This window comes from Falco biarmicus, chromosome 15 (assembly GCF_023638135.1).
Source record: "Falco biarmicus isolate bFalBia1 chromosome 15, bFalBia1.pri, whole genome shotgun sequence".
In the NCBI taxonomy this organism is placed as follows: domain Eukaryota; kingdom Metazoa; phylum Chordata; class Aves; order Falconiformes; family Falconidae; genus Falco; species Falco biarmicus.
The window spans coordinates 18523261-18551180 of NC_079302.1; the positions used below are offsets into that span (position 1 = coordinate 18523261).

Sequence of the window (27920 nt, forward strand, 5' to 3'; positions counted from 1 at the left end):
CTGCTCAACTTCTCAATGCCGGTGGTAGCTCAGCTTTTCGCTCCTGTAAGGCAGAGTTTCTAACTCCCAATCCCAAAATAAGCGTATACTGCTTCATTCTTTTTAATGCAGCAGCAATTCTAGCCTAAATAAACTGGTATTTTGCTTTCTAGTGGTGTACACACTTCCAAGAGTTGGTCATCTTGGACTCGCCTTGTTAGGAGAACAGACTTTGCCTGGTGTGTATCTGGCCTTACCTGGGAGGCCCCTTTATTTCCCTGCAGGTAAACAACTTTAACCACCATTTCAAAAATTTCTTGTCACAGTCAGTCTTCACTACTTGATGCCAGTACAGTCTGTGCTATGACACTGCAGCATTTGTTTGGCCTCAAGATTTGCTACCTGTTTCTTACATTTTGTGAGGAGACTATATTTTATTGTGAAAGCCACCAGCATAGAAAAAATTTCAGGTAGTTCAGAGCCCTGTTTCTCTGCAACCCTATATTGAAAGGGTTCACCAGTTCTCTGAGCCGCACACAGTAGCTGTGTCTCTGGAGTGCCACCTGACGAGCTCAGGTTGCCATGGCTGCGTTCCCCAGTGTGACATTGCCAGGGGGGCAATACAAAGAAATATTTATGCTTGCAGCCCTTTGATGCTCCAAGCGCCATTTGTAGTTCACAGAGAAGTCCATCTCATAGCATGTCCACAAGCTAAATTTCTGAAACTGCAAAACAGTAGGAGATGTATTTTACTGTAGGACAGCCGAGCAGCTGCCAAGGACCCAGGCTGAGAGGGTGCATGTGCTGTCTCCATTGGAGTTTTGCATTGGTGGCAGTGACTTAGAATATTGGTAGATATAATATGGAATCCAGTAGTGGAAATAATTCAAATTAACATGCCAAATGAGGATATCTCTTCATTTCAGTGTTCATGTTGAACATTGCTATTGTCTTGAATAAAATTCTTGCTTCTTTGTAAGGGGGGAAAAAAGGGGGGGAGAGGTTAAGTGGACGAACAAGTGAAGTTAAGTCCTCAGGGATGAAAAAGATTTAAGCGTCTATTATGTCTAAAGTGTTTCTTAACTTTTCAGTAGACCATTAAATGAAAAAAATACCTTTTTTCAAGTCTTCTACACAGAAGCAGTCAAGTGGAACTATTTATTTATAAAGTCTGGATGCCTAAACCCACAGGAAAGTATGTAGGTACAACCACAGCATAACCACTTCACCTTTAACCTTAGGCTTTATCTTTTATACAGTGGGGGGTTGTTACATTTATTTCTTTTTTTAGGTGTCCAAATGATTTCAAAAGAGTAGATCCGTGTTTTCTCCGTAGAAGGTAAAATACTGTAGTAAGTTATTGCTGCTTTCTGCTTTAACAAATACTGTAAATGTGGCTTAACAGAAAAGCCCTATGGTATTATATACAGACTTGGGGGTAGCAGACAGCATCCTATAAATGTCCTGGGTACCTCAGAGGAGCTGCTACCTTACCGCAAAGTTCACAGCTCCTCCATGTTAAAATAAAAATCCAAGACATCAGATAACAGCCTAACCCTTAGTTTTTAATGGTACACTGAAATGGGCAAGGTGCCCAAGTTGTCCCTGGCAGGCCGGGGGGCTGCAGGCAGCGGGAGACCCCGCTGCCATTCTCATCTTGGGCTTTCTGCCGCAGTCTGGTGCCATCGCTGTGGGGTGAAAGTGCGTGCTTGTGTCCTGCAAAATATTTCAGGTTCGCCAGATCACCTTTTCTTGACATTTTTTTTTTTCCCACAAAGGTGTCACTGTTGTTAGCTTTGAAATGCTAGCAGTACAAAAGCAAAGAGGCATAGACAATAAATCTCTATTAAAAAAGTGCTGTTCTGCTGCTCCCTTCCTTCACTGTAGCTCCTGTAAGCCCGACCTCTCCTTAAAGCTGTTCTGGGGCCCCTCCTCGCTGCCCCGTGGGGCCTTCCAGCAGCCGCCCTTGCTGTCTCTTTCTGATGAGATGCTGTTTGTCCTTTGGAAACGGAAATCGCCTGATTCCCACCCCGTTATTGGGACAGCCTTGTAAAAGTTTTGGCTCAACAAAGCATCGTTTTGACCCAAGTTACTTTTGTGTATTTTTTTGTCTTGTGCAGCCGTTTATTTTTTTCTCTTAGTAACAGTCTAAAACTCCTCAAGTTTATTTGAAGAACTGACTGCCCTTGTTTCTACGCCGTTGCGCTCTGCACAGCTGCCTCCACCAGAACTCAATCCCCCTCCTCTTTCCGCCGCATTTGCTCTCTGAGGACAACCACGCACCCGCGCTTTTCTTAGGCTCACGAAGGTCTCCGGGCCGTGCTGGGTGTAACCGCCCGCTCCGTGTCAGGCCCCGGCCGAGCCGCGCCGCGGGGCCGCGCCCGCCTCCCCTCAGGGCGGTGGGTCACCGGGGCGGGGCGCGGGCCGCCGTGACGCGCGCGCTGAGGGGCGGCCGCGCTGCATGCCGGGAGCAGGGCGCAGTGCGTGCCCGGCGGGGCGGGCCGTGGCGTCGGTGGGGGGCGCGCTGGGCCTGCGCGCAGCGAGGGCGCGGGCGGGGCGGGCGTTCTCCCGCCGCCCAATGAGAGGGCGCGGCGGGGGGCGGGGGCGGGGCCCGGCGCCGGGGTGTTTGGATTCGAATGCGCGTCGCGAGGCCGAGGGGCAGCGGCGCAAGCGCGGTGTGCGGCGGGGCGGCGCTGCCCCCTAGCGCCGGGGTGCGGCATGCCGGGCGAGGAGGAGGACGAGGCCGAGCCGGGGGCCGGGGGCGCGCCCCCCGCCACCGCCCCCTCCCCGCCGGCCGAGGAGGGGGACACCCGGCAGCGCTACGAGGAGCTCTGCAGCAGCCTCAACATGGACGAGCGCGCTCGCTCCGAGGCCTGGCTCAGTTACCAGAGCATGAAGCGCAACTACACCCTGGAGGTGAGGGGCGACGGGGCTGGCGGTCGCGCTGCGGCGGCGGGGCGGGGGGATCGGCCGCGCCAAGGTGAGCGGCCCTGGTCGGTCAGCGCAGCGGGAGGGAGAGAGTTAAGCGGGGGGGAGGGAAGGGGACGGTTCTTGAGGCGCAACGGCCGCTCCCTCACACCGCTCGGGCCTTCGCTCGCAACCGAGAGGGGGCACGTTCCCGTCCGCTCCGCCCACGCAGAGCTGGCCCCGGCCCGCCAGCCCCCGGCCCCGGCCCGCCAGCCCCCGGTCGGGGCCGCGCCTCAGCCGCGGGAGGAGGGACGTTCCCCCGGCGCCGCCGCCGTGAGCGGCCCCCATGCCCGCCGGGGAGCGGGGCTGCCGCGGGCCCGGGCGCTGCCGGCTGGCCGTGCTGCCCGGCTCTGGGCCGGGGGAAAAGCCAAAACAACCACCATTCCCGGCCGTAGCAGTAAAAAGGCGTTAAAACCAAACGCGATCGTATGGCTGTGGTGCTTCTGCTTCCAGCGGCGCAGCTGCCGGGCGCGGTGCGGGGCTCCCGGTGGGGGGTTACCGGGGCCGCCCCCTGCCCGCTTAGGTGCTCTCGGCTCAATTAGAACCAACGGGGTTTTGCGCGATCGCGGCGCAGAACTTCGCAGGCGGGCGAAGGCGGGCGGGGTTGGTAACATCGTTCTTTAAAGCGGTGACATGACGTGACGCAGTTTTGTTTGGGCGATGCCTTTTACCGGGTGGCGTTTTAAACGTAAAGGTGGCGCTGAGGGTGGCGGCCCGCCTTCGGCCCCCGGGGGCTGTTCGGGGCGTTGCGGGGCTCCCCTTGCCGCAGCCGGGCCGTTGGCACACCGGGAGCGGTTAGCCCTGCCGTGCCCGGGCCGTGTGCTCGGCCCGAGGGAGCTGTTCTGCCTGCGGGCACCTCCTCTGTCACGCTGCCTCACCGTCGGGAAGGGGCTGGGAAGCTCAGAAATAAAACTTTCCTTTTGCTAAAAGCCTCTGCTCGTCTGGCCCTGTGACACCGCATAGCCCGAGAAACCCACGGCGTCGAATTCAGCCTTCTGTGCCCCGGTTTTTTAACTGTCTTTTTCCCATTAAAACATATGGGTTTTTAAACCGAAGACGGAGAGTATGATTCGAAAGGTTTTCGTTGGAATTAATTTCTCTCTTTAAGTACCAGACCGAGGAATGGTGGTGGTGTGCAATACAGAGAAAAACGGAAACTACGTTTTTCCGTTCCCGCTGCCTGTTCACGGCAGAAAAATGTTCTGACAGCAAGGAACTGGAGCTTTTAATAATATTTTTTTGAAGGCCAAGGCAGTACAAAACGTTATAGAAGAGCAGCAGTTCAAACCTTATTACTGGAGAAGAGCAACACCGAAAATATATTGTTAAACTTTGGGTCAAGTGTGAAATTGACGAAGGTAACTAGTAACTATGTAATTGTAGCAGTGACACTGTTCAGTATTAAGTATCTGTTTAAGCCCTTGTTTTTCCCTGTAGTTGAAAACACAAAGTAGTTAAAGAGAACTTTGAAACAAGGTATCAACTTTGTTACTGGTTGAAATTGATTTCTTTAGGACGCAGTTCTGGTCCTTCCCCTCTGGTCCTTCCCCCCCCCCACCATGGTAGGTGCATATCTGGAAGGGGTGTTTTCCATGAAGTCTTTTAGATGCCTGATGTTTTAATTCACAGGGAAATGATCTGCACTGGCTAGCGTGTGCCTTGTACGTGGCTTGCAGAAAAGCAGTTCCAACTGTGAGCAGAGGGACAGCTGAGGGAAATTACGTATCTTTAACCAGAATTTTGCGCTGTTCAGAACAAAGGTAACTTTTCTTTTTGCTAATTTTTACACACTTACAAAATTTTGAAGATTGCTTATCAGCTTATGAAATTTAGAAACTGAGAACGCAGGCTAAATGTCTTTCTAGTTTCCTGCTTTTACAGGCAGAATATATATATCACTGGAATCTTTGTGTTAGAGCTCGTTGCCACACAAGTAAGACACTTTCATTTGGTCATTACCGTGTTGCAGAAACACTGGTTTTCAAAATCGGAGATTGATTCCCTGTCTCAAAGGAGAAAGAAACTGGTCCCTGAGTAATAGCCTATTTTTGAAGAGTGTGCAAAGTGTGAACTTCTCGCATGAGAAACCTTTTTTAATTGATTGTGAAAATAGGCACACAATTTATCTCTTCTCTCTCTTTTTTTTTTTTTTTTAAGAAGACTGAAGTTTTACTTGCTTTATGAAATTGCAGTGGTGTCAGAATCTGACAAACAAGTTTGTATCAAATATTTATATCTACAAAACAAGAAGAGCAGTTTCCTAAAACAGTTGACTTTATTTATTAGCAATCTGATTGTTTTGTAACAATTTAGTAGATTTGGAGCGGGAATGTTCTTATGTACTTTTTCTCCCTATCTCCTTTAGTGTTGGAGCACTGCTATCGGTTTAAACAATGCAAAAGTGTTTCTTTAAAAACTTAATGTTTTTTTCCCCCTGAATCAGAAATTCAGCAAACTGAATGTGGATAAAATGTTTCTGTGATCTGGGCCATCAAAGACTAGTAAGACTGAAAAAGTAGGTGTAGAAAAAAGAAGAGTGAAAAATAAATGAAAGCCAGATTAATGGAGTGAAATTTACTGAAACTTAGGGTTTATTCATACTTTGTAGAATCCTTTTAGCATTGTAGAATTCAGAGTTTGTTTTATTTAAGTTAATGAATTATTCAAAAAAATGAGGGAAATCTGTTTTTAATCTGTTGGAGTTGATTATGTCTTTGAGAAAAAGCCGGAACTGTGAATTATAGTTAACGTGGTCATCAGCCGAGGATTTATATTTTTATATTTTTATAGATATTTTTATAAATATTCTGTGAGCTGTCTGAGTTCATAGGTTATGGGTGAAGGACTAGCTGAGGGTACACTGTCATGTTTGCAATACCACCTTTTTATCAGTACCTTGGGAAGTAGAAATTTTGTGGAGAATGTGTATTTCTGCAGGAAAACAAGCTTTTCACATCTAACCCATTTGGTATTTTCAGTTTGATCGAGTTTTTTAACAAGATGAAAAAGTGGGAAGACATGGCAAATCTACCGTCCCAATTCAGAGAACGAACTGAGAGATTAGAGAGAAACTTTACAGTTTCCGCAGTAATTTTTAAGAAGTACGAGCCCATATTTCAGGACATTTTCAGATATCCTCAAGAAGATCAACCTCGTCAACAGAGAGGAAGGAAACAGAGGTACGTTCCTGTTACTTCCAGCCTGATTTTAGAGCATTTCTGTTACAAAAATATAACAAAGCCACTGGTTGTTTTAGTTGTATTTTTGACTGTATTTTCATAGCCGTTATTTATAATATCGGAATTGGTCTGTGTCCTGGCTCACAGTAATTTTTGAATCGTTTTTTTTTCAGTTTCTCAGATATGACAAGGTGCAGGAAATCCCACAGCTGCTAAGTTTCTATGATTTGGGGGGGAGGGGGCAGGGAATTAAAATCAGTTTGTAGACGAGTGTAACATTAGTGTTTCTAAGCTGAGAAAGGCTGGAAGAATTTGATCACTGTATGATCTGTATAGCCTCAATAGCTCATAGAACAACTCGGTCTGTTTCACTGCCTACTCATTCCCATAGTCGTCTTCATCAATGCAGATCTTCTGGATATTTTACTTTATTGTAGAAGCTTTGTTTCTTTGTTCCTGTTCATATTAGAGGTGCTGTGGAAATTAGTGCTAGCATTTTTTTCTGGTTATTTTGATCTTAACAAGATTTCATCTGTTTGTGCCAGCACTTAGCCTGGCTTGTCATTTCTCCTGGTAGTTAGTAGAGACTGATTTATTCCCTTTCATTATTTCTTTAGTCTTTGCTGCTGTGAACTGTGTTTTTTTGGTTGCTTTTATATTGAGGGGGTTTTGGTTTGGGGTTTTTTTTTGTTTGTTTGTTTGTTTGTTTTGGTTTTATTATTTTCTTTTTCTAGCATTTACAGGCTATTTCTAGGTGGGGGTTTTGGCTTTTTTTTCTTCTTAGTGATTTTCTTCTTAGATTCACTTAGCATCACTTAGTGGCATTAAGGTGTTTGAATCTATAATAAAAGACAGGATTGTTCCTAAGTAATTTTGTTGGAGAATGCAAAAGGTGAGTAAAATCACATTGGACTATAGATGGAATAGAGTTATGTATTGAGATCAATATTTGCATATAATGGTGAAATTAAAATATGGTGTGTATGTAATTCTATGATTAGAACTAGAGTAAACCCTTCTAGCTGGTTAGCTTGGATAGTAAGGTGTGAAGTAATTTTTAAGTTGGAAGATGATACTTACTTATTTTGGGGTGAAATGCAGGTTAATTTTGACGTTTAATACCATACTTAGCATAACCTGATGCAATAAGAAAATAAAAGATTAAGGCTGATTAAACTACTGGAGAAATGGAAAAGACTATGGCCTCACCATGAATTAATTAGGCCTTAATGAAATAATTTCCAACTTAAATACATAATACTGGATGAAATAAATAATACTGAATACAGTCTTATGGAGCAAGCAATGCTTCTAGAAACAGGAAACCTGATAAAAACTGTTTACATTGTGCAAATGCTGCTTGGTTTTGAGGCTCACATGCCTATTTTACAATCTAAATTAAAAAATGCACTTTAAAAAAAAAAAAAAACTAGAAGGGATGAGATAATATTGGGCAAAACATCTCTGTGCCACCTTCTTTCTTTGCTGCTCTAATGTTCTGCCGCCCTGGGGATGAGCTGCGATATATGAAATAGCACTTCCAGGGATATGGTATAACATGGTATGTGGAAACAAGGAATGATGCTGTGAAGCTATAAGAATCAGTGCTGGGGGAGTCTTTTGGTGGGTTTTTTTGTTCTGTCTTTATTTATTTATTTATTTATTTATGTTTATTAATATGTTACGAAGAACACAAACCAAACTTACTAGCCAGTAATACGAAAGTAGGCAAGAGATTTAGGAAAACTGTCCAGTATGTTATACATGATAGTATTAAGAAATAACAAATCCTCAATAGCTGCAAAACTTTTGATTTAAGAGCAGTCCTCATGAATGAGTTTTATTTTGTTTGAAAGTATTTAAAACTAAGACAAGCAGAGGAACTTGGTTCTGATAAAATTTAATATATTTTGAAATTCTTTATACTATATAAAGTTCTATACAAAATGCTTTACATCAGTATATAGATGACACACAGTTCTGAAAGTTTTGCCTGTGTGAATATATTAATATAAACACACACTGTGTGATGTGTTCCTCCAGGAACCTGTACACATGTTTATATTGCTGAGGTTGCTTATGAAGAAGGAATTTCAACTGTGGTTCTCAAACTATTTCAGTTGACTATATTATGTACCGTTTGTTGTAAGCAAAAGCAGAAATAACATTTTCTGTAGATTTTAATACAGATATTTGCCTGTTCTTTGGAACTCAGATCACACTTTTGTCTTAAAAGGAAACGTTTAGGCGAGCCATATTTAAATTTAAAGTGATTTTCTGCTCAAGTCTTGGCCTACTTTTAATGGAATCTGCTGTAGTGGTATTTGAATCATTACGTGCACGCTGAGACTGGGCTTCCACTTTGTGCCTGCACTAAACCAGTGTGCAGCTTGTTTTAGTGAGGTTTTTGTTGGAAGGGTGTAAGATTTTGGCCACGCTATTGTAACACTTAATTTTCTTTTGGAACGATTGAACGTTGTGTGATGTTCTATTGGTCTTAATTCATGGAGCTTATTGGGTGTCGTCTTGCTGTGTTTTTCCCCAAAAGGCGACAACCGTGTACTGTGACTGAAGTTTTCCAGTTTTGCTGGGTGCTGTTTGTTCATGCAAAAGGTAAGAGATTTGAAAGGGATTAAATCCAGAAAACCTGGTTTTGTTAGTCATTACATCAGTCCTTGAATACTGAATAGGTGCAAGCATTGCTGAATTAAGAAATGCCTTTGGAGAAGGAGCCTTCTCAGAACAGCCCGAAGTAATGAATTTCGTCTTAATTTCCCCAGGTCTCTGTTTTACCACACTTGTAGGGTGAGCCATATGACCAAACAGTTTGCTTTTATATGCAATCAATTAATAGGTGGCTTTTATATGGAACATTTTATACAAAGTTACCAGTATTGAGAAGTTTTATGCTGTAATTCAACGGAGAAAAATTAGCTTAGCATTTTAGTGAATTAATATTTAGATGTTGTTGTAATTAACATAAGGTGTATATGTATGTTTACTGGGAACAAAGAATATTTGAATTCCTCCTACCTTTCCAGCAACACTGAAAATATTTAATGAATTTTTTTCTACAACCTACTAAAAATTTATCCTAAAATGCTAGATCTGTATACTTTCCTGCTAGTATCACAGACAGCGTTCTAATTCTTTTGATAGCCTGTTTGCTCCCCTACCTTTTTAAAAAATGAGCACACGGCAACTGTACCAAATAACTATATGCATTACTAAATAGGTCTGCACACGCCTGTCTTGCAAGGGTGATTTTCTTTTGGTTTTGGGACATAGCACTATATACAGAAATGGCTGACTTGAAGACTGAGATTCCTTTGGAAGATGTGAGGGGGTCCTCTGTTAGTATGCTTCTGTAGAAATAATGCAATGAACAGACAATATATTGCAACGTATATACAACTTTTATCATAATAGCAGCCTTAAACCTAATAAGAATAGTAGAGGATTTCACAGTTTTTCTTGATAATGACTGATGGAGAAAAAGCCACAGGAGGGAACGAGATTAAGTCTTTATTTTAGGCCTAAGTTGTCCGGTCATACCACATGTAGTCCGAAGTCTTCCCTCACTAAACCTGTGTCTTAAAGAGTTTCTGCATACCTAGGGCTTTATTCAAGTACTGCTTAGATGGGTGTTCGCTGGGAATTCTGTATAGGAGAGTGTTTTGAGGAAAATAAAGACAAGATTTACATTCACTGAAAGAATGCCTTTGTAGGTTCAGGTCCATCGATAATTTCCAGAGACATTTTACATTTGTCCGTACCATAACTTCTAGTAGAAGAAAACTAACAGTTCCGTTTCTAAAAGAAAGGGATAAAAGGAGTTTTGGTTTGGTTTTGAGGTGTGTGGTGGGGTGTTTGTTTTCCGATTTAGAAGTGAATCAGTGTTAAGATTCCTGCAGTGTGCTGTAATTTCCTTAATTGGCTGCTTTTGAGGATAGGACAGAGTAGACTGTTACAATATTGAATTATCTGGCACTTGTTTTGTACAACACAGATTAGCCTTTCTTTCTACACTGTACCACATTGCAGGGGGTTGCCAGCAACTCCCTTTAGGAAAAGGTACTGGCCACATTACTTGGACCCTCACCACCACGTCTTTGGGCAAGGATCAAGAGGGGTGTGGTACTGCACGAGTGCGGTACTGAACATTGCATCTTATGTAGAAGATGCCGTTTTCCAGTAGGCTGCAAATTCCACTTCACTGGGGAAGAGGAACCTTTCCTAAACAAGTTGGTTGCTTGCAACCCTCAAACAGTATGATTGTTGGGTTTTTTCTTTTTTTTTCTTTCTTTTTGTTCTTCAGTCCAGTATAGCGCTCGCAAGTAGTATGAAATATCTATTCGTATTCCACTGAGTCCGGGGGAGAGTTGGTCCTGTACTTTATTTCTAGTCAGTCAGGACTTTACCTCTTTAGCATAGTTAGGCAACTGAGAGAGTAAGTAGGTCATTCTGAAAAATCACAGGGTTTTCTTTTCCATTCTATAAAATCCCTGCTTTTATGGGTACACTGGACAGTCGACAAGATGCAGAGGGACTTTTTGAGTCTTCCTATTGCCAAATTATTGGTTAATATCTTTGAGGAACTACATCATCATTAACTACATGTTTATTAGCGAGCAGTTTCAGATAGAAATTAACTTTGTACAGAATACCATGTTGATGACGTACCCAAATAAATGTGACAAGAAAAAAGGAAAACATACAGTAATTGTAAAGCTAGTAAATGACTAGTGGTACATTTATTCAAGTGTGGCAGCACAGAAATGGAAACTAAATGGTGATCATTTAAGGCACTTAAGTATTCATGTTGTTCACTGTGTTTAGAGGGTTGGCAGTAATCCTTATCATGGCAACCGCACATCAGTGCAAGTTCAGGCTTGTCTCTGATATTTCTGCAAGCCTGAAGATCATTGCGTTCAGTTTCACAAAGGCGGAAAGTACAGGTCTTGTTCGTGCCTTTGGTACGCGCTGCAAAGTAAGGCAGTGACTTTGTTTAGCAATACTGCATTTCTTAGGTACTGTTTTTAAGAATTTCTATTTAAATTCTTTACCTTGACTTTTGTCTTTCTTTAAAATGGAAATGGAAAAAAAATTACGCTGCACTGTGATAACTGTTTTTTTAATTGTTTAGTAAAAGGCTGTGAAAGGGAGTAGTAAGCTATTGTTTGAAATGTCATTGACAAATTATTTGTATGAAACTACTGGTATTGTAAAATTGGATTTATTTTTGACGGCTGACAGTAACAATGGCCATGCTGGAGTTCAGGGTTATGAAAATGAAGCTATATTACAAGAGTTACTCCTTGAAGATTCTGATTTATTAACATTTTGCTATTGTATTTAGCTTTCATTGCTTTGCTGTGAATGTTTAATGATTTGCAGATAACTGATAAATGTGTACAGGTAATTCAAATTTCATGTAGGCTTCATTGTTTTAAATAGATCCAGATATGTGTATTGGAATTATTTCTCTTTTAACAGACATGGAATCAGAAAATTGAATATAAATTTGAACGAAATAGTATGTTACTAGTAGAAAAGTAACAGCGTAATTCAGAAAAAATCTTTTAATCGTGTATACATTTTGATGTGTTCTAAGTGATTTTATTACTGTGTGTTAGATTTCTTCAAGGATTTAAAACTGTTCTTCATAGTGGGTTCAGCTAAGTGGTTTGGAGCTTACCTGAAAAGAGAGGAGGAAAAAAAAAAAAGAGAGAGTAGAAGAGTTATTAGTATTGAAAGAGTAATAGAAAATCATGCTGTGCATAGAAATTAATGGAATTGTGATTTATGGTTTTAATTAATGGTACAGTTTATTTTACCAGACTCTTTTTAGTTATGGCTGTTCCTCTAAAGGAGTATCATAAACCTAAATGAGTTCAGTAAAAAGACGAATGAAGCTGAATATGATCTTTGTGAAAGGTAATAATAAGAGTGAAGAGGTTACAGGGATTCTTTTCTGCAGGAAGATGATAAATAAAAAAATACTTGCTACATTGTAAACCAGATCAGAGGCAGCCGTTTTAACTCTTTTTGTAAAGCACAAGAGATATAAAGTTAAATTTATTACTGTTTATAATGAGCATGCCCCCAACAACATTTTTTGTAAACAAAAGATTGGTAAAGAAAAATGACCTCCTGACTTGGCATTGAATATAGATTTATTCTGGAGAATAGGGCAGGGACTGACGGAGGGGGTGGTGCTTTCTTGTTCTGCGACATCTGAACGCTTGGGTCTAGCCTAGCTAACGTTACAGTTGTTTGCAACACTTCACAGTGATGCAAAATTGGGGAAAGGGAAAGTCTCAGTCAGAACCCATTCTTCCCCCTTAACACGCCTTTAGCATAACGTTCTGCTTCAGGCAGATGGAGTAAGAATCTGTGAAGGACGTAGCGCTGCCAGGCAGTGGGGCTTGTGTTGCCAGAGTTATGGTAACAAATTTTTCTTCCTTGAGGCAGTTTGCGTTATACAGTTTATACTGCTTCAAGTTATTTATTCGCTGATTAATCAGATTACTGTGCATGAGGGAGTCTGCAGTATCATGTTTATCAACATTTTGGTAAGGTTTGTTTTCAAAACAGCACAATATATTTGAGTTCCTGCACAATTGCCGCCGTTTCTGAAAACATATTTTCCTATTATATTTGCTATATTTTATTAAGTGTGTGTCTGGTTTACTACCTGCGTTTCTATCCAGATATTTATAGTCACCAGAGTCTGTATTTCCAAGACTCCATGGTTGATCGTAATACAAATATCAACAATTTCTTGGTTAAAAGAATATTAAGTCTATGTGAATTTTAATTAAATGTTGTATGTCTTTTTAATATTGAAGGTAATTTTCCTATGATCAGTGATGACTTGGTCAATTCCTACCACCTCTTGTTATGTGCTTTGGATCTAGTGTATGGAAATGCTCTCCAGTGTCCTAACCGTAAAGAACTTCTGAACCCTAATTTTAAAGGTATGCTGGAAAAAACTCTCTATGCAAAGCCTGCAAGAACTTCTAAGGCTATTGAAGCTAGTATGAATCTGTGTGGCAGAGAGCAAGTCGAATAATAATTGCTTTGAAATATGTGGGAATTAATATTTTGCATATCTGGCCACACAGATTTATACTAATGTAGTATGTCATAACAGACTACCGAATTTTGTCAATAATATAGTAAGTCAAGAATTTAATTTACAATGGAAATACCATGGAAGAAAGTTCCAGAGTAAGAATTTCAGTTGATGACATCGCAGTGACAGAGTGCCTCATGATGCAGTCGTTACTGCAGACAGTCAGACTGGAGAGTTCCCGTGAGGCAGCAGCTTGGGAAGATCCAGTGCTTGGATACGAGAGTGGCAAGCTGGTTGTTCCTCTCATTTCTGGATCGCTGCTTTTCTTTTTCTGAAAAGAATGGAAGTGTAGGTTGGCTTGATAACCACAAAGGCAAATGAATGGTAAGAAGTTTCCGTTGAATTTCTGATGTAATTCTTTCCAGGCTTATACTTCATTCTCAGTGCTGTACAGTATTCGCGTTTACTTTGTAGTGGTTTGGATGTGAACCGGGACCATTAGCTCAGATCTATTTGAATAAATCTTTTGGTTCACAAGTTTGATCTATTTTTTTAGTTAGAATTTATATTTTAAATTTTTACTACTCGGTATCTAACTTTTTTTAATCTCTGACTAAAAATTGACTTTCGAGAACATTATCAAATTGAGTGGGCATTATATAATTAATAATTAATTCAAGGAAACTAATTAGTTTCCTATTTTAACTTCACACTAACTAGACTACACAGCATAGAATTTAAGTTTAGTAAGAAAACAGGATATGGATATGCAAAATAGAATAATACAGTATTTTTAATTATAGGTTTACCCGAAGACTTTCATAGTAAGGATTATAAAGTATCCTCTGATCCTCCCTGCATCATTGAAAAACTGTGTTCATTACATTATGGATTAGTTTTAGAAGCAAAAGGCATAAAGGAACATTTTTGGAAGCCATATATTCGGAAACTTTTTGACAAAAAGGTTGGTTCCTAAATTTGTAATGTAGAAAAAGTTCTTCTTACTCATTATCTTTTTAAGAACTGACAAGTCCATCCTTTGTTCTTATCTGCCTTGCAGCTTTTAAAAGGAAAAGATGAAAATCTGACTGGATTTCTAGACCCTGGGAACTTTGGAGATAGTTTGTGAGTCACTGTATTTGTGCTTTGGTTTGCATTAGCATCCCTCTCTAATACAATTGCACTTGCATTATTATTTGTATCTTAACAGTAATAGTAGCTAGCTGACTTGCGTATTTGTTGAAGTTTACATGTTATGTTGTGTTTCAGTTCCTTCTCTTTGAGGTGGTATGGTCTGAGGCGTATTTGAATGAGGAGTGATTCCTCGGGAGGGTGTTACTTGATGTCTGCTTTTATTCCTATGTTTCTATGTTGCCTCAGATATTTTTTTATTATATAACTCAAAGTGTTTGTATTTAAAAGATGTGGGAGCACACTGAATGAGTTTGAAGTGGGAGGGGAAAAAATGGGGTTTTGTGGTATTTTTTTCTGTATAAACCCAGAGATGCTTATGAGTAGGACTTTCTTTGAAATAGTATGAAAATGGTAAGCAGAGTTTATGGTGATGTGATGCTGTGTAAGTTTGGAGGAGTTTCCAGCCAAATACAAATTCTCGATGTTTTATTGTGTTCCTCGTGCAGCTATACTAAGTGGCAAGCCATCAGGCATAATGGGAGAATAACCTTCTTGCCACTGTCACGTTTGAGATACTGTAGATTTTAAAGGCACTCCAGTGCTTAATTCAGGGTTAAAGGAAGTTCTGAAGTAGACATCCAGCAGGCCAGAACTGTGTTCGGTAATAACCAAGTGAACAAAGCACTGTCTAAATACAGAGGGGTTTGTATCTGCCTTTTCCTTTCTGCTGTAGCAAAGCCATCAACAAGGCCTACGAGGAGTATGTGTTGTCGGTAGGAAATCTGGATGAGCGAATATTTCTCGGGGAGGATGCAGATGAAGAAATTGGAACGCTCACGAGGTGCTTAAACACAACTTCAGGAATGGAAACAGCTGAAAGAGTACAGGTGAAGCATAATTTGCAGCAGCACTTTGACAGGGTGAGTATGACACGGTCTGTGTTGCTGTTTCTATATGGAGAATAAGTTGAGCTGCTCTGTGTCCGACGAGGAGAAGCAGCTACTAGAAATTACATGTATGCCTATGAGTACAGAATGTCAAAACGTTCCTGAAGATGTAAAAGATGTCTTAAGGGAGGAAGGACACAAGGCAGGCAAATAAAAGAGGGATATAAGCTCTATTAGCACTATCAGATGACAGGGAACAAAGGGGTAAAAAGTCTAGATCACTGAGATAGTTAACGTGAGCTCTTCCCAGTGTGAGAATTGGTTGATGGCTTTCAACATTCTGGAGAGAAAAGATCACAATAACCTTATTTGCAACATCAGTGCAAAGAGTTAATTCTTTGCTTCTGATCTATTTAAAGAAATAATCAACCACGAAGTTCTGCTGGTGTAGTTCTGGGTGTGTAACTCCTGTAGGTTTCTGTAGCAATGAAACGGTGTGGCCCCTAACACAGCAGCTCGCAGCTGCAGTGCTTGTGCTGTCTGTGCTCCGGGGCGTCCCGGCAGGGCTGGGGAGCCCTCTTCCCTGGCAGGGTATGGGCACAGAAGTAAAACACACTTAGGAGTGTGGGGGGGGGGAGTGGGAGGAGCATTGGGAGCTAGACTTCATGGTGAAAAGACTGCGAAATGTAATGTAGTTGTTAAAATAAGGGAAGTGTTTCTTGGTTAAGTAATTGTGTGGTTAGATAATTAGAAGATGCAGTGGTTTTCCTTGTACACTAATTGAGGGAGCATCCTTGATGTTAAATTATTTTGATGTGATGGCTTGATCTGATGCAAATGAATTAAAATGCTAATCAGGAGGCCTTCTCACATCAGGAGTTACACCTGCTGAAAGGGAACCCTGGCTCAGTATGCTTTTCCTGTGAGCTACAGCTGTCTTTGGTGCTCAGGGGACGGGAGGGGGCTGCTAGGGGCTTTGGCGTTTTTTCAGGTTGGCCTAGTTGTTTCCCACCTCACTCCCAGTATCTGTGTTTGTGTGAGGTCACATCATCTCAGTTTATAGAAACAGCCAAGTGACGCGGAGAAATCTTTCATTGCTGGCTATTAACTTTTTTCGTTTGTTTGTTTGCGCTGATTGATTCCTAGCCAGTTTTTCCAGGCCTATATCATAACACAGGGTAAGAAATCTACAGCTTGACACTTCTAGGTTGTGACCTGTATCTCGGTTTTATAACAGCGTACACTTGTATGCTTATTTTTTGGGTTTTTTTTAGTCCAAATCACTTAGGATTACAACCCCACTGACTGGCCGCAAGTATATTAAAGAGAGCAACCCATATGTGACACCTGTTTCCATAGCAACGTACAGTTTGAGCCGCCTTCATACGATGCTGGCAGGACTGAAAAATGCCCCCAGTGAAAACCTGGAGCAAATACTCAGGTAAGTTTGATGTCCAGCTAATCAAATAATTCTATTTTTTAAATAGTTTTAATAACAACCATTAATGCTAACCAGTGTAATTTAAAATGTGAGTCAGTCTTGAAGTTCTGGAATAAAATAGGACCCAGCGAGACATTTAAATTTGGAAAGATTTTGTTCTCTTTATTCAGATACATTTGTCCTTAAGACGTTGATGACTGTAAGAACAAGCGGTTCTGAGCTGCTCTGACAGCAAACTGCTAATACAAAACTTTCAAGACTTTTCTTCTTCCTACCTAGCAAATCACTCCATACTGCAGGAGATGCAAAATAAAATTTATTCTCCATGCAGATAAACGTTGCTTCAGGTACAATATATTTTAAAACACTTTTTGTATCGTGTGGAAAATGGTGTTGAAGTATTTACCCCTTGTCACAAAAAGATATGCATATTTACTGCAATGGATATAATAACAATGTGCTATGGACATTTTACAGTGCATGTACAGGTGGGCACATACAGGGGGGGGTTGCTATGCAATATTTTTACAGTTTCATGCTTTCATCATATTACGAAAATAGCTGTGGGATTTTGGTTTTTGTCTTGGTAGGAAGAGTATGTTGTCAATGTTTAGTTTTTATTTACAGGGCATGTTCCAGGGATCCTTCTCAATCTATTGCAAATAGAGTAAAAGAAATGCATGAAGTGTACTGCCAGAGCGTGCAGTCTGAAGGAGAATTCAGTAATTTTTCCAAAGGTGGGAAACATTTTACTTGTACAGAAAAGAATTAAAATGCCTGTAAACGCATTGCTCTTCTGCCATTAACTTGTAATTAACTTACAGTTTCACTTACAGGTTATGCTCTGGCACAAGTGTTTCTTCTATTTTGTCTTTTCCTGTATTCTTAAGACATAGCAGGTTTCAACACTGCATACCATTTTATAATCAGCCTTAGCTTTAATCACTGGAATCTGATGATACTTTCAGTTCTACAGAGCTGAAATGAAAAGCACTGTTAAGGGCACTGCTTTGTCTCTCCAATACAATAGTGGTGGCGTGGATTTCTGGCATGAAAAACCTGACTAGCTGTAGTCTTTAAAAATCCTGCAGCAATTTTGGCTTACATACAAGGGTGGATTAGTATGGATATTAAAATCCTGCCAGTGTAAACACAAAGTATTATTTGCAAAGTTGTTGAAAGTGTGTGAAGAGGGATTGAAAATAAGGAAGATGCTCTTGAGCTTCTTGTTTCTTAATAAGGCTTTACTCTGTTCTTGTCAGCAGGTTGCTTCTGTGTTTTCTGTTGCACAGTGCAAGTTGGTTCCACAGAGGCATAACTTCTCATTGTGTTTTCTGAACTTGAAATACGTACATTATATTACGGCAATGTTAAGGATTGTTCTTACAGGTGGTGTTTTCCTCAAAATCTGGGTTCAGTAGTAAGTTATTCTGCTCTGCATTCACAAGTCAGCGCAGCATGGGAGAAGGATTCCCAACTTAACCTAGGACTAATTGGTTTAGTCCTGACAGTATTGTAGCCGCAGCAGCATGGAAATCCACACAAGCTACTGAATTGCTGTATTTCTATAGCTTAAGATAAGAATATAATCATTTTATCCTACATCACAATATTGCTTCTATTTATAATTCCTGCAGATGTTGCCAGTAAGCATTTTCGTCGTGCTGAGGTGCTGTACTACAAGGTCTTGGAGTCAGTCATTGAGCAGGAGAGGAGGAGACTGGGAGATGCTGACTTATCTGTAAGGACAACTAATCAAATTGTACCTGATTTTTAAAGGTGGACCTACAAAAAAGGAAACCAGTTGTAAAGCAGACTAGGCAGCTATTTAACAGGAGGGTAAACCTCTGAAAAATAGCTTGTAAGTACACCTGAATGGAACAGGAAAGTGTACAAGAAATAAGTTGTGTTTCCAGACACAAAGACATGTGAGATTTTTAATGACTAAAGATGGCTCCTTTTGGATTCTCTTCTGTGTCTTGCAAGATAACGTCTCTTTTTATAAGCTTGACAATCTTGCTGTTGCTGCAGAACAGAAAGCATTTCATTGTTCTATAGTTACTGTAAATTAAGCATTACAATTTGCACCTCTCTTGCAGGCAATCCTGGAGCAAGACGTGTTTCACAGATCTCTGCTGGCATGCTGCCTCGAGATAATTACCTTTACATATAAACCACCTGGAAACTTCCCATTCATCACTGAAATATTTGACATTCCAGTTTATCATTTTTATAAGGTAAAAAGTGTTTGACAGCTAGAAATGCTTATTAAGCCATGGGTGCTCTGTTGACTTGTGTTAGGTCATCTCCTTGCCTAGACGTTAACTGGCACGTTACCCCTTCATGCTCAGCTTTGCCCCTCTTTGTACTGAAAAAATACTACCCAGGTGTCTGTCATTCCAGGGCGTGCCTTGGGCATTTTAAAAATCAAAATAGCGGTTTAATGCAGGAGCAGTGTCCAAGTATCTATATAGAAACTAGTGCTTTATCATTTCATCATGAGCTATTGTTGCAACTGCTCCGCAACACTGCCTGACATGTTTGCTTGTTTAGAAAGATACAAATACCCATCTTCGAGATACCATCTGACTGAGTCACCGTAATGCAGCCTTAATATTTCTCATCATCTCTTTTCCTTGAATATCGGGAATTAAAATGAGATCTTTTTGTAAGAAATATATGAAACAAGTACGTCATGTGGATCACGATTATCTGCCTTACAGGTAATTGAGGTTTTCATTAGAGCAGAGGACGGCCTTTGTCGGGAAGTGGTAAAACACCTTAATCATATCGAAGAGCAGATCTTAGAAAGTATGGCATGGAAACAGGAATCCATACTGTGGGACAGAATCAGAGAGAATGAAAACAAAGTTCCTACTTGTGAAGAGGTGAGGACTTTTTGCAGTGTTTTACCTAGTTTTTCTATTTGGAGAGGAGGGTAGAGAGCAGACGTTACCCCCTGAAAGAGAGGCTTCAGCTGTCCAGATTTCAGTTTCACCCTGCAACCTAACCAGTGCAGAGAAAACAGCAGACGGAGTGTGCTCCGGTCTGTTTGGGGACATCTCTACGGAGGGATCCAGCTGAGATGATTTTCACCCTGCATTTACATCCATTTACTGTGGCCAAACTGGGACGGCTGAACCAGTCACTCACATGTGAAAAAATTACTAGACAGGCAGAAATGTGGTAAAAAGTCCAGACTTTTTATTGTAGGCACAGAAAGATTATTACAGTACTGTATCTTCTGGAGTAGTACAGTCACAACAAAGTCTTAGTTAGGCTTTATTGTAAGTTTTTCAGCATTCCTATTTTTATTTTTCCCCCCCCATACTGTTTCACTGTTCAAAATCTGTAGTACAGAAGCTTTTAGAAATTTGTTATGTAGTCCATGTGTGATACAGACACTCTAATAGGAGTATAAATATTTTAGGTAATGCCACCTCAGTACTTTGAGAGATCTGCTGGGAACAGTGTTGTCGGTTCACCATTGACACCAAGACGAATAAATGAGGTTCGTGCTGAAACTGGAGGCCTAGGAAAAGGTGAGACTAAGCTTCATAGATTTAAAAATTAAAGCCGTGGTCTAAGTCGTGCACAGCAAGGAGGCTGCTTTAATGTCAACGTACAGTTCATTGCAAACACATTCATAAATGGTATTTCCATTGCAAGTCACATGGTTTCAGTGTGAACAAAATACTGAGTGCATTTGTCTTAACCACCTGAAAACACCACATCAGAACAGTTAGCTACGTCAACATTATATAATATATACATATGTATACATACATATGCTATTTATTTATACACTACTTGTGCTCTAATAGGTAGCACTTGAACAGGTTGCTTTGCTGTTATACCAGAGTAGAAGTTCCACTGTATATTTAGTTATGTGAAGTCTCAAACTATTTTCTTCTGGAAAAATGAAACATAATATGTTTAGGTTAGAAAAGTATTAAACAAAGCATTACTTGAGATTAAGTTGCCTCTAAAAGCACTCTGTAAGCCACAAATGTAGACATAAGGAATTTAAAAAAAAATATTTCCTGAAGAGCTTTGCAGGACGGAGTTTGTTTCTCATTAGATTTCTGTCACATATTTGTCTAATAAGGGATTATACAACAAGAGCCAACTACACCGAGGGGGGGGGGGTGTTTTCATCCACAGGCCTGTCGTCCTCTCCGACTACCCTGTATGACAGATACAGTTCTCCTGCCGCCAATCCTACAAGGAGAAGACTGTTTGTTGACAACGACAACAACTCTGACAGTGGAACTCCAGTAAGAGTTTCCCAACAGCCCGTGGTAAACACCGTGCCAGTGCAGAACATGAATCCCGAAGCAATGTCCGTGACTCCAGTGCCCGGCCAGACGCTGGTTACAGTGGCCACTGCCACCGTCACAGCCAATAATGGGCAAACTGTGACAATACCAGTACAAGGTGAGAGAAAAAGCACAGCCAAATTATTCGACTTGTTCCCATCACAGTATTAGGACACAGTAAGGGGGAGAGGGGGGAACAGTCTGCCAGTGGAGGGGGGAGAAAAAAGAAGTATGCTTAAGGATTCATAGTGGGGAAAAATTGACTAGGTGAGCAGAATTTAGAGACAACCCAGGAACTTCTGGCTGCCAATGTCTATTTTATAAAAACCAGTTATTTCAGTAAGCCTTCCTTTCTCAACTGGCATAGGATAAAAGTTGTATTAGCATGAAAAACTTGGTCCAATTTCATTATCTTATCTCCTTATGTGGAAAATTCAGAGTATTTTAACAAAACAATTTCATATATAATACGCTAAATATAGTTATAAGCAACTAATAAAAGAATTACTGAATTAGTCGAAAAACCAAACAAAATTAAACCACCCCAACCTGCTCTTACTTTGGACTCTTTTTTTCTTAAACTACAGGTATTGCCAATGAAAATGGAGGAATAACTTTCTTCCCAGTGCAAGTGAACGTAGGTACGCAGCCTCAAGCTGTCTCTGGTCCCATCCAGCCTCTCAGCGCCCAGGCGCTTGCTGGGACCCTGAACCCCCCGATGAGCGGGGCGACGCTGCAGTTACCCGGCCAGCTAACCGTGCAGCAGATCTCGCCCGGAGAGCAAAGACAAACCCAGCCATTTACCACTGCCACATCCGTCAGGCCTCGGAAGATGGGCTCACTGTCACTCTTCTTTAGAAAGGTACTTTTTGATCTAATTTGTGCTTTGCTTAGTTTGTATTTCAGTAAGCCTGCAGTGATTTTAAATGATATGCTTATATTAGTAGTACTGAGAGCGTGTTCCATTTCGGAGCTAATCTATGCCCTTTGTCTATTCACACACCTACCTGAGGAGCAGTTTTCTTACGCAGGCACCTTCTCGCTAGCAAAGGAGTCCCGTCACCTCAGCTACTGCATCACTACCTGTGACGTAGATTATGTTCTTGGCCAGCAGGTACTCGAAGGTGTCCGTTTTCTTTAAGGCTCTTTAAAAGGAAGAAATTCACCTCTGAGATACCGTGGTTTCTCTAGGCTGTGCAGTGCCCTTCCTGTGGGCAGGACAGCTCAGCATTCCTAAGTTTCAAACAAATGTTGTTCTTAGCATCGATACCGGTACCGAGAATGTCTGCGTCTTGTAAGCCAAAAAGTTATATTTAGTGACTCTTCTTTTGGCTTCTCACTTGCACGAGTTCCACAGGGTGTGCGAGGCTGAGCCACTCTCTAGCCGGGTAAGAAAAGCAGGACGGCTGTGGCCCTAAGCACAGCTTCCATTTCAACAGGTGTATCATTTAGCTAGCGTTCGTCTGAGGGATCTCTGTGTCAAGCTCGATGTATCTGACGACCTGCGGAAAAAGATCTGGACGTGTTTCGAGTATTCCTTGGTGCACTGCCCTGAAATCATGATGGACAGACATTTGGATCAGCTGCTGATGTGTGCCATCTATGTCATGGCTAAGGTAAGGCGTGAATAAAGAAAACAAGCAAAAAACCCCCAAAACTTTAAGACTTAGTATTCCAAAGACTACAATTCCTCAAAAATGCCCCAGACAGCAAACCACAAAGACACTACGAACCTGTCCTGTTCATCTCCCCTTAGGTTACTAAGGAGGACAGATCATTTCAGAACATTATGCGCTGCTATCGGACACAACCGCAAGCCAAGAGCCATGTAAGTACAGCTGGCGTTACGCCATGTGGTAGCAGCTTTATTAAATGCCTTGGTTCTATTTCAGGAACGGATCACTTTTTGAAGTAACGTTTGACATTAAATAAATGCAGCCTGCGAGCCATTCTCCTCCAAAATCCTGCACCAGTGAAAGCTTTGTATGCTAAACCATAGCTACAACAGGAAAGGTCTTTACTTAGAACCTAAGGAGGCAGTGCCTATCGGATAATACGCCCGTTAGGAGGCTGTATTTTCTGCAAGAAGGAATAAGTTTCTAAAAGGGAGACAATGTGATGCAGACTGTTCTTTCCAGAGTATGTAACTGCGTATCTAGTCATCCTGCCTTTGCCACGCTCCTCTCTTTCCCCGCAGGTGTATCGGAGTGTCCTGATAAAAGGCAGGAGACGCCGGTGCCGCTCTGGCAGCAGTGACAGCAATAGCCAGCAGAACTCGCCTACAGACAGAAGTAAAGAAAGAAACAAAGAAAGAAGTGAGTGATTCCACATCCCAGATGTTTGGTTTTAATTCCATTTCCAAAGCAGTGTGCATAAGAGCGGGATTTTATGTCACCCCACCCCAAACAGTTCCTTCTTTGGTAAACTTGGACCCAATTAGGAATATATCATTAACATTTAAAAGTTGCTGCAATTCAAGCTTAGCATTACACCCACATTGACAGTTTTGAATCCACGACATGTGCTTACATCAAGAGTTTACCGTGACAGCTGGCCTCGACTCCCCGAGTTCAGTTTGTTCGCCAAAGCAGGTGTCTTTGTAGCATGCAAGAAAATGAGTGCTAGCCCGCGTTCGGCCGCTTTTATTTCCTGCGGCTGCAGCAGTTTCCTTTAGAGTAGCTGGCTGACGGCAGAGCCGCAACAGCCCAGCCACCCGCAGCAGCTGTTGGGGCATCTCTGACATCCCTGAAGACTCTTTCCCTGGTATTTGAACAGACACATTTTCCTTGAAATAACATTTATACAGGAAAGCACGTAAGTGATGCTGTATACTCCTACCCCCACTTTACTTAAATAGACGGCAGTATAAACTGTAGCTATTGATGTTTTCTGTCACAGAGAGGCGGCAGGGAGGGGAGGAAATAATGATATCTATTTTGCAACTTCCCACATTAAACCAGCAGGAAGTATTACTAAGCCAAGTATTTCTACTACTAGCTGAAAAAGACTACCGTTCCCTACCCGAGGCTGTGCCAGCTGGCACCGAGCGAGACCAGCTCCTGGAAGTATAGCACAAATGCCTGGAAAATGGCGTTTCAGCTCTGCTTATATCGTGACGAAACTCACGCTTATGCAGAAAAGCCACTTGCAGTTTATCCAGGCAGAGGTTAGAAATCAAACACGTTTCTGTACACCTGCAGAGCAGGTGGTTGGTCTCGAACACCAGACTGCTTTTTTGTAAGGGAAGATGCTAAGGGAACAGAATTAGCGTCGCTGACACTGACACCGGGCTCGCGGTCACTACTGCGGTGCAGGACCCCAGCGCGGCTGCGTGCCTGGGGGGGAGGGGCCGGGGCGCGTTGGGCAGCTGTGGCTGCGTAACAGAGGGATTGCGCTCCTCTCGGCAGCCAGCAGAGACTCCAGCCCAGTGATGCGCTCCAGCAGCACCCTGCCCGTACCGCACCCCAACAGCGCGCCCCCCACCCCGACCCGGCTGACAGGTGCCAACAGTGACACAGAGGAGGAAGAGCGCGGGGATCTTATACAATTCTACAACAACATCTATATCGAGCAGATTAAAGAATTTGCCCTGAAGTATACTTCAAATGCAGTAAGTTAAATTCCGTGCTTTTCATTAGTAATTCGTTTGGGGTTTTTTGTAATGTACGTGCAGTAAAATACTCTGAGCTAACCTCACCGTAAGCAAATTCAAAGGGTTATATTTTTACGACAGTAATTTCACCTCAAGGGCAGACTGTGCTGCTAAAACACCAAGTACTTTCAATGCCAATTTGCCGTTTCCTCCTGGATGAAATAGACAGCACCGAGCAGTATCAACTGCCAGCCTCAGACAGGGTCAGAAAAGTAAATTAAGAAAATACTAATCTGGCCTAAGAACATGACAAAACTTGCATCCGTTCTAAAAACGGATGGTATGGCACCAGCAGAAAAACACTAAACTGTGTTTAAGGCAACCAACTCACTAAAGCCTTACTGCAGTAACACCCGAGACCAGGTACCAACCATCACGTGATTTTCATTTTCTCTTGTGCAGACCGACTCTCCTCCGCTCTCGCCCTACCCCTTTGTGAGGATTGGCTCCCCTCGCAGAATCCAGCTGTCCCAGAATCACCCAGTCTACATCTCGCCACACAAAAACGAGTCTACTCTCTCTCCTCGAGAGAAAATATTCTATTATTTCAGCAGCAGCCCATCTAAGGTGAGACTGCAGGGGTTTAGTTTGCTTTTATAAATCCTTACTTCGCTATTTTCTTTTTGGTAGTGAAATTAGAGAAGGTGGTGCAACACACCTTTCTGTTGACACTGTTTAACCTGTACTTTTTCACCTGACACTCTTCAAACTGTCAGTTCAGGCCTCTGAGAAGTTGTAAAGCAATTAGGCGTCCAAGGTACTTGTGTACTTTTAAAAGTTACTCTTGTCGCTGATCCACACGAACGACTGGGGAGGCGCAGCCAGGGCACCCTTTGCTTTCAGGTAACAGGTGAGTTACGTGGCATGGCAACCACTCAGAGAGAACATTAAATACAGTCACATGCCTTATCTACCTAGTGGGGGAAAGAGTCCTCCAAGTGGCTCTTAACACAAAAGGACTTACCAGGTGGATACGTAACAGGCTGGGTCCTGTCACCTCTGGTCACCAGGAATGAAGCAGGAATCTTCCCTCAGAAGCATCTTCACTCTAGATGGCAGTGGCGGCGCCTGCGGGGGCGGGCAGCGGTCGTTCCCGCGGCAGGAGGGGGCCCTTCAGCTCTGTGTGCTGGAACAAGCGGCTCGCTTGAGCTCCAGCCGGGCTGGCGTACTCTAGCTCTGCAACGAGCAGTACGGGGATTAAACAGGTTGGTCTGTCACAGGCAGCGCCTTGTACAGCGCAGATCGCCAGGAACAAAGCCTACATGATCCCGCTGTAACACAACTAACCGCCGTTCACTTTATGTTTTGCTCATCACAACAACGAGAGGTAATTCTGCTCCCCCCCCCCCCTTTCTCCCTCCAGAGGCTAAAGGAAATTAACAGCATGGTTAGAACCGGAGAAACTCCGACCAAGAAGAGAGGCATTCTCTTAGAAGATGGTACCGAAGCACCAGCTAAGCGGATCTGTCAGGAGAATCACACGGCTCTGTTAAGACGACTACAAGACGTAGCAAATGACCGCGGGTCCCACTGAGCGCGGTGCCCCCACACAGGTATTCCCTCGCTGCTGCTCAGCCCGGGCAGAGCGTGCCGAGGAGCCCGGCCGGGCCCCGGCTGCCTTGCCCACCTCCAGGCTCTGGCTGCCGCAAGGGGCCAAGGAGCTGAGCGGTCGCACCCCTAACCCAGCTTTCCCCCCTGCGACAGGTATCGACAGCCGCTTGCTCTAACCCGTCAACTCGCGCTGCTTGTGTCGGGGCTCCCCCGTCGCCCTCACCTTTGGACTGGGAAGTTACTCACGCGCCACATGTGGCAGCGCTGCACCAAGCTTCAGCGGCGTCTTGGTTTTTTTAACAGTAACCACCTCCACAAAAACAATGGCTTACAGGTAATATTCCAGCAAAGTCCAGTTCTGCTTGGGAAGGGAAGATGGGAATAACCTTTCCAAGCCCCGAAGGAAGCTGGCCGAGTGGATCCTTTCCCTGTCCGGGATGTGCCGTGTGCCCCTGCCACCCATCATGTCATTCTGCTCCGCTGCTGGGGCGCCCTGTACAGAAGTAGGTAGCTTTGTGACGCCTTGGTTTTAGCTGTGCAATGTTTTCAAGTGAACTCACGTTCAAAGGTGGCACTTTGGTAGGGCTGTGAAGCACCACGTGTAAGGCAGAGTAGTTTTGCTGTATATTTGCAATGGCACTTTCTAAATGTGAATTATTTTTTTTTTTCCAAAGGCTGACTTCAGCTGTCTTTTCTGTATTGAAGCAATTTGATTTTTGTATTTATTTTCAAATTGACAGCCCATAGCTCCCCTCTTCAGCAAATGGCATTAAGGTTTCATTGTAGCGCGGTGCCTTTGCAGTAAGGAATGCAGGATGCTAGGGACGTCGGCTTTTTCCGAGGAATTTTATATACTTGTAACGTTCCTGCAGCGCGCTTTTCTTGAGAGTCAGGAACTGGCCACCTCACTCAGCAGCAGGACGGTGGGGTCCAGCTCTTAAAACATTTATGTAGCTTTTTTACTTTGTTTGTAAAGGACAGGGCTTGCAGGGGGTTGGGTTTGTTTTTTTTAGTGGACTAAATGAGGCAGCCTCGGAGAAATCTCTCCCCGCTACCAGGATAAGGAAGCGGCAAGTATATTACTATAGTTGTCTTATAAAATAGTTCCAAAATACCAGACTTAATAGGAAAGCATTAAACATACTAACACCTGGTACAGCAGGGCAGCTGACGGCTTCAGTGACACAATGGGGAACACCGGTGGCGTTAACGGAGAACGTAGCACACGTGGATTCCCAGAAGCTTATATAAGGAAACAAAAGTTAAAAGCTCTGTGTTTTTAATCATTCCTGCTCCTCTGAATTATTGGAAAACTTAGGATTTAATTCCACTGTCAATTCAATTCATGCAACATAAAAGCATCTTTTGTTCTTACCTGCGTAACAAAAAGGCTGAAGTCAAGAAATTGTGTAGATGTCTCTGTAAAAATATTTATGAAATTGTCAGACAATTCTTGTTACTCTGTACCATTTACGTTACTTTGTATGAAAATATTGCGAGTGTATTTTTCAATAAAGAACTTATAAACTCACACTCTTACGTGAAAAAAAGCAGCATGTGTGCAAAGCTGAAGAGAGCCTGTAGTTCTCAAATGCTAAACGTGCAAAAAAATACAAATTAACAGAACTATCATAGATATAGGTGGAGTATACAAGCAGAAAAACTTCAGTCAAACATTGCAATTAATGGTTTAAAAATAATAATAATAAAATAATTATGCTTATTAGTCACAC

General features: G+C 42.4%; 1 protein-coding gene across 4 annotated transcripts; it reads left to right on the forward strand.

Moving 5' to 3' along the window:
- The first annotated feature begins 2595 nt into the window (after nt 1–2595).
- RBL2 (RB transcriptional corepressor like 2) lies at nt 2596–27718 on the forward strand. Of its 4 annotated transcripts, none has more exons than XR_008825635.1 (23): nt 2596–2895; nt 4576–4706; nt 5925–6125; nt 8674–8738; nt 12977–13105; nt 14007–14167; nt 14264–14328; nt 15071–15257; nt 16499–16665; nt 17293–17402; nt 18303–18406; nt 18765–18902; nt 19389–19553; nt 20096–20207; nt 20830–21102; nt 21572–21846; nt 22424–22600; nt 22741–22812; nt 23182–23299; nt 24392–24594; nt 25039–25203; nt 26000–26223; nt 26287–27718. XR_008825635.1 is itself a non-coding variant. In XM_056360461.1 (23 exons), exons 1-22 carry the CDS (start codon nt 2698–2700, stop codon nt 26168–26170), a joined length of 3387 nt encoding a protein of 1128 aa, XP_056216436.1. In that variant the 5' UTR covers nt 2596–2697; the 3' UTR covers nt 26171–26189; nt 26341–27718. The 4 variants fall into 4 exon arrangements, 3 of the variants coding, with proteins under 3 accessions (XP_056216436.1, XP_056216437.1, XP_056216438.1); XM_056360461.1 differs by having other exon boundaries at nt 26000–26189; nt 26341–27718; XM_056360462.1 differs by lacking the exon at nt 2596–2895 and adding an exon at nt 3554–4304 and having other exon boundaries at nt 26000–26189; nt 26341–27718.
- Nucleotides 27719–27920: the final 202 nt, after the last annotated feature.

Excerpts from the sequence above, each read along its gene's own strand:
- RBL2 (XM_056360461.1), top strand. The coding sequence starts at position 2,698 with ATGCCGGGCGAGGAGGAGGACGAGGCCGAGCCGGGGGCCGGGGGCGCG. Across the intron at positions 15,258-16,498 it reads TGCAGCAGCACTTTGACAGG|TCCAAATCACTTAGGATTAC; the intron begins GTGAGTATGACA and ends GGTTTTTTTTAG. Across the intron at positions 22,601-22,740 it reads CCATCTATGTCATGGCTAAG|GTTACTAAGGAGGACAGATC; the intron begins GTAAGGCGTGAA and ends ATCTCCCCTTAG.